This window comes from Ambystoma mexicanum, chromosome 6p (assembly GCF_040938575.1).
Source record: "Ambystoma mexicanum isolate Mex_15411 chromosome 6p, UKY_AmexF1_1, whole genome shotgun sequence".
Classification (NCBI taxonomy): Eukaryota; Metazoa; Chordata; class Amphibia; order Caudata; family Ambystomatidae; genus Ambystoma; species Ambystoma mexicanum.
Genome location: NC_090935.1, coordinates 537,706,916 through 537,713,619, shown reverse-complemented (window position 1 = coordinate 537,713,619; position 6,704 = coordinate 537,706,916). Strand labels below are relative to the sequence as shown.

The following is a 6,704-nucleotide window of genomic DNA, read 5'->3' as shown; positions in this document are numbered from 1 at the left end:
TGACGCTTCCACAGCGTTGGCGTTAAAGAGTCAGTCGCCATAAAGGCAATGCCACCCCACAGCATACATGCCAAGTGGGCGCCAGTGATGGCAACTGTACACGCGTGTCGTGTGCTAATTTCAGAACTTATGTTTTAAATATGACTTTGATTTAAAAAACTCCTAAACTACGTGCATTGCGTATTTCCTCCGTAATGCGTCTCTAAAAGTGACCTAATACTGGCGGTAGCGCAATAACGGCCGCGGGGTAGTCAAGGATGCGTTCATTATATTATATCTACGCACAGTTTTCATATATCACGGGAGGGAAGGCGAGTGAAGAGTTTCCTTCCGGCATTTCATATAACACTATCCGGGCCCGCCAGTTCTTTCTGCAGCTACTTGCCTTGCGCCCGCCCCCTTAATTACACGTTCAGTGTTAGCAGAAATGAATTTGCTTCATAGATCTTGACGACGTCGATATCGGGATATCTTCCTCCGTACCCTGAAACCCCCCGCGCTCGGGATGCTGCTGAAATGTCCCTTGTATTTAAGGAGGGAATGGGACGCCGTAATGCATAGGAGAAGGCGAGCGTTGACCTGTAGGTGGCGCCAAACGACCTCACAGCTCGGAGCTGGCCCTGGTGCTGAAAGATGAAGCGGCTACAGAGCAATGTGCGGGCCGGCGCGAGATACGGCGCGGGATACGGCGCGAGATACGGCGCTCACTCTGCGTGGCGCTGAACACAGACAACGTGGAATCCAAAACTCACGGCTCAGCCTTGAGAGCCCGAGCGGCAGGAAACAGTGCTCGCCTCCAGATGCCTTTCTTTATGGGGTTCCATCACCGAGGGAGGTGTGAATTAACCAGCCACAGACTACCTGTGGGCGTGCAGCACACACTCTCCCTGCAAACTGCTCAAGGCCCCAAGCTCTGAACTCGGAAAGGAGCCCAGCCCCTATTCCTAGAGTTTAAAACTGAAGTGCGGGGGAACTTCGGGACGGAGTTAGCCCATTGCAGGACCGGAACATCCACACCGAAGGAACAAGTGAGTCCTGCGCGCCGCAGTCGCTCCAGCACACCGAGGACTCCTGCTTTGGAAAGGGGGGTCCTACCGTGGAGGCGTTACTTTTAGACGAGGACATGTCCGACCTCTGCTAGTTGGGCTTCTAATCGGAGGGGGAGGGGCTGGCGTCCTCCCCCGCGGAGCCGAGTGAGGGAGTCACAGAGGCTGCGCTCAGTGCACAGTCGCTGCGTCCTGGTGGAGTGGGCGCAAGGCAGCGCAAGTGGATGCCAATCTCCAGAGCTCCGCCCGCTCAGCTGATTAAAGGAACCAGAACACCATGGCAATCCGGCCAGGGCAACGAGCGGCTCCGTCTCCCTGCTGCGGCCAGGAGGTGCTGGTGGTAGGGGGGTGAGAGCGAAACCCCGCCTGGCTCGCGTTGGTTTCCGGCGGTGGGGCCACGAGTCGGTGCAGAAGAAGGGGGATGCATCAGTGGAGCCCACCCAGAAGGCGACCCTCTGCCCCGCTAGCCAAGACTCCAGGAGCAGGAACCCAAGACTTGGGCAGCGGGTGGAACGGGTCCCCCAGTGCCTCCCGTGGGTCAGGAGCGCAACAAAAGGCTTCCCTGGGCACTTGCCTTCAGCAGCGTGGGAGCAGGACACCGGCGTCAACAAGTCTGCCCCCCTAGTGCCGGGAGTGGGGGCCGACCTCCCTCACTCTACCCTGCCGCACGGGATATCTCCAGCAGGCAACTCAGAGGGCTGTGGAGGGAGGAGGCGGCGCGCTCTCCAGCCATCTGTCCTGCCGGCCTAGCGCACCGGAGGGCCCCCGGCCTCTGACCTCGCCTGCGCTACTGCTGGGGGGCCACCACTCGGGGGCTTACAAGCTTCAGGCTGCAGGAGCCAACACCATGAGCCTTTCAAGTAGAGGGCAGACCAGGACGGCGGTCCTGACTCTAGAGGCCTGAGCGGGGCACAGCAGGCACCCTCTCTCCCGTCCCCCCGTGCATGTCCCGCTCCCCTCGGCATGGATGTCTCCAACAACTCTTCCCCCTCGGAGCAGAGCAGCAACGGGACGGAGTTCGAGGAGGTGGCCCTGAGCTACCAGATCATCACCTCGCTCTTCCTGGGCTCCCTCATCCTTTGCGCCATCATCGGCAACGCCTGTGTGGTCTCGGCCATCGCCTTGGAGAGGTCCCTCCAGAACGTGGCCAACTACCTGATCGGCTCCCTGGCCGCCACCGACCTGATGGTGTCCGTACTGGTGCTGCCCATGGCCGCCCTCTACCAGGTGCTGAACAAGTGGACCCTGGGCCAGGTGACCTGTGACATCTTCATCTCGCTGGACGTGCTCTGCTGCACCTCGTCCATCCTGCACCTCTGCGCCATCGCCCTGGACCGCTACTGGGCCATCACGGACCCCATCGACTACGTGAACAAGAGGACCCCCAGGCGGGCGGCCGTGCTCATCAGCCTGACCTGGCTGATCGGCTTCTCCATCTCCATCCCGCCCATGCTGGGCTGGAGGACCCCCGAGGACAGGTCGGACCCCGACGCCTGCAAGATCAGCGAGGACCCCGGCTACACCATCTACTCGACCTTCGGCGCCTTCTACATCCCACTCATCCTCATGCTGGTGCTGTACGGGCGCATCTTCAAGGCGGCCCGCTTCCGGATCCGGAAGACGGTCAAGAAGCCGGAGAAGAAGAAGGTGGCCGACACCTGCCTGGCCGCCTCCCCCGCCGCCCCCGCGCACAAGCGCAGCAACGGGGAGCCCGGCGGCAAGAACTGGAGGCGCAGCGTGGAGCCCAAGCCCAGCTCCTGCCTGAACGGGGCCGTGCGGCACGGGGAGGACGGCGCCGCCCTGGAGGTCATCGAGGTGCACCCCTGCAACAACTCCAAGGGCCACCTGGCGCTGCCCGACCACTGCAGCCCCGGCGTGCCCTGCTTCGAGAAGAAGAGCGAGAAGACGGCCGAGGCGGCCAAGCGCAAGGTGGCCCTGGCCCGCGAGCGCAAGACCGTCAAGACGCTGGGCATCATCATGGGCACCTTCATCTTGTGCTGGCTGCCCTTCTTCATCGTGGCCCTGGTGCTGCCCTTCTGTGGCCCCAAGTGCTACATGCCCCACTGGCTGGGTGACGTCATCAACTGGCTGGGCTACTCCAACTCGCTGCTCAACCCCATCATCTACGCCTATTTCAACAAAGACTTCCAGAGCGCCTTCAAGAAGATCCTCAAGTGCAAGTTCTGCCGGCAGTGACTGCGCCCCCCCCCCCCCCAACCCCCCTCGGCCTCCGCCCTGGGCAGGGCCCGAGGCTCGCTCGCATCGGGCGTGTGGGCACGCGTGTGGGACCGCACAGGCGCCGTGCGCGCGGCTGCATCGGGCCATGGACACGGGGGCACTGGCCGTGCGCACCCAGAGACCCACGTACACCCAAGGACCAGTGCGCGCTTGGCGGAAACCTCGCCATGGAGCGCCGCTCTCCTAAAGTGCGCGTCGCGCGCGGCGCCCGGCGTGAGGACGCTCTGAGTTCAGCTGTCTTTCTGTTCGGCCAGAGGGTCGGTTTGCAGATCTTTGCCTGTGATCGCTGTGAACCACGTTATCTAACTGACTAGTAGCATAAGCAACAATAAAACATCCTATGCACACGCACACGTGTCGACGTTTAATAAGAGCGAGTCGCCTCCAGGCACGTATAAGGCGGCAGCACTGTATCATGTGGGGCGCTCTCTGTGTAACGATCTATAGTGGGAGGGGAGTGCTTACTGATGGTGAAGTGTGCAATCTCGCCATGCCATCCTCATAGCATCACTTCCAACCGAACCCCACGGTTTCCTACCTGAACGCCCAGTGCCTGGGCGCCCCTGTTTATGTTTTGGGATTTCTATCTGGAAGTGCCTGGGCACCCCTGTTTAGGTTTAGGGGTATCTGTGTGGAAGTGCCTGGGCGCCCCTGTTTATGTCATCCCATCTGGAAGTGCCAAGGCACCCCTGTTTATGTTTAGGGGTATCTATCTGGAAGTGCCTGGGCGCCCTATCTGGAAGTTCCTGGACACCCCTGTTTATGTTTAGGGGTATCTATCTTGAAGTGCCCGGGCACCCCTTTTTATGTTTAGGGGTATCTATGTGGAAGTGCCCGGGCACCCCTGTTTATGTTTAGGGGTATCTATCTGGAAGTGCCCAGGCACCCCTTTTTATGTTTAGGGGTATCTATGTTGACGTGCCCGGGCGCCCCTGTTTACGTTTAGGGGTATCTGTCTGGAAGTGCCTGGGCACCCCTGTTTATGTTTAGGGGTATCTATCTGGAAGTGCCTGGGCGCCCCATCTGGAAGTTCCTGGGCACCCCTGTTTATGTTTAGGGGTATCTATCTGGAAGTGCCCGGGCATCCCTTTTTATGTTTAGGGGTATCTATCTGGAAGTGCCCAGGCACCCCTTTTTATGTTTAGGGGTATCTATGTTGACGTGCCCGGGCGCCCCTGTTTACGTTTAGGGGTATCTATCTGGAAGTGCCTGGGCACCCCTGTTTATGTTTAGGGGTATCTATGTGGAAGTGCCCGGGCACCCCTGTTTATGTTTAGGGGTATCTATCTGGAAGTGCCCAGGCACCTCTTTTTATGTTTAGGGGTATCTATGTTGACGTGCCCGGGCGCCCCTGTTTACGTTTAGGGGTATCTATCTGGAAGTGCCTGGGCACCCCTGTTTATGTTTAGGGGTATCTATCTGGAAGTGCCTGGGCGCCCCATCTGGAAGTTCCTGGGCACCCCTGTTTATGTTTAGGGGTATCTATCTGGAAGTGCCCGGGCATCCCTTTTTATGTTTAGGGGTATCTATGTGGAAGTGCCCGGGCACCCCTTTTTATGTTTAGGGGTATCTATCTGGAAGGCCACGTGGCTCGCACCCTGAGCCTGTACCTCGGGGGAATGTGAAGTGTGGGTTTCGTTGTAACGTTCAGGCTTCCTGCAAACTATACGACTCGCTGCCGACCTACATTTCTTTGTGACTAGTTTCATCCTGAAATATTCTTTTGTGCCGAGCGATTTAGCAAACAGGCAACGATCGTAGCCCACTATAACACAACACACAATCATTCGCAGCAGTGATGGGCACTGTTGCTCCTAATCGAAATATATGTATACATACATGCACTGCCTCATTTTTGAATTCAGATGCAAACCATTACAGACGGCACCCCCGCGTGCATGGATGAAGTATCATGTATTTGTGTTGTAGAGCCGAGAAGACAGCTTCATAGCACTCGGTGCTCTCCTTTGCTATCATTAGACTATTGTGCTGAGCTCCCGGCTGGTCAGCCCTCGCTCTCGGAATCTATCTGTGCGGTTGAGCATCGTTTGCAGAAGCGGGATGAGGGAACCCGGGCACTGTGCAGGACTTTTCAGCTCAGTGAGTGACGGCTCCTGCGCACGCGGTGCCTATTCAGTCACATATATCCACTTACACGTGTGGGCTTAGGGCTTTTGTGGTGCAACTGGACCTTCACTTTTTTATTGTGCATAGGCATGCGGGAGACCCCACCCCTCATGTTATTGTATGTACATGTAGGATGAGGTATTTGCTGTACTTAGTTCACGGTGTTGAGACTGTCAATCCTCAGCGTGATTGTAGGAAACAGATTGCGCAGACGTCACAACTTTTCAATGATTGTGTTTCAGGCAGGAGTCGCTGTGGCGGTCTGAGTGGGTGGGGCGTGGTGGACGTGCACGTGCCGGGCCATGGCCGCCGCCGCCGCTCTGCACAAGTTAAGCCCTTTCTCTCTAGCCTCGCCCTGCCTGGAGCAGGGCCACTGCTCGTGGCTGCTGGTGACCCAGATCAGTTTGTGGCTTACACAAAATGGCCACCCGAGTCCGGTGTGTCATGGTTTGCAGCCCAGAAGCAGGTGCTCTCTGTGCGCGTGAAGCGCTAGTGACCAAGCACGTCTGCAGTGTGATGGCTGCAGACGCTTCAACCCATGCCCCTGGCACCCCGGGCACCGGACTACTGCCCCGTGTGAATCCGAAATGCATCCATTCGTTCCACGCTCATCAGTGCTGAACTAGCTCTCATGTGCTGAAGGTAGGACACACAGCAATCTGCCTTCGGAATGCACCGCAGCCCTGTCCTCGCATTCCCGGACAGGAGCAGGGTGCCAGGACCCCGGAGTTATCCTTCTCATAAATATGCATTCCAGGGATCCACATGGGAAGTCCGTTTCATCTTCGTTTGTTATCCGACAAATCAACCATTCTGTGGGCTGGAAGGCCAGAGTTCCTCACCACTGGTCTAATGGGATGGGCTGCAGAGTGTCAAAAAACAAAGCACGTCCTTGAATCTTGATTGGCTATCCAGAAAACCCAATCGTTTCTTGGCTTGAAGACAGATTTCCTCAGCACTGGTCTAATGGGATGGGCTTTTATGTGGCAAACACAAAACAAGTCCTTTCATTTTGATTGGTTATTCAGAAAACCCAAACGTTTGTAGGCTGAACGGCCAGCTTTCCTCACCACTGATCTAATTGGATGGGCTGTAGAGTGGCAGACACAAAGCACGCCCTTTAATTCTGCTTGGCTATCCAGAAAACCCAATAGTTTTTTGGCTTGAAGCCAGAGTTCCTCAGCACTGGTCTAATGGGATGGGCTGTAGAGTGGCAGACACAAAGCACGCCCTTTAATTCTGCTTGGCTATCCAGAAAACCCAATAGTTTTTTGGCTTGAAGCCAGAGTTCCT

The 6,704-nt window shown here is 57.1% G+C and overlaps 1 protein-coding gene across 1 annotated transcript; it reads left to right on the top strand.

The window, feature by feature from the left end:
• Positions 1 to 348: 348 nt before the first annotated feature.
• HTR1A (5-hydroxytryptamine receptor 1A) lies at positions 349 to 3,633 on the top strand. Its single transcript, XM_069627343.1, has one exon. It carries the CDS (start codon positions 2,010 to 2,012, stop codon positions 3,240 to 3,242), a length of 1,233 nt encoding a protein of 410 aa, XP_069483444.1. The 5' UTR covers positions 349 to 2,009; the 3' UTR covers positions 3,243 to 3,633.
• Positions 3,634 to 6,704: the final 3,071 nt, after the last annotated feature.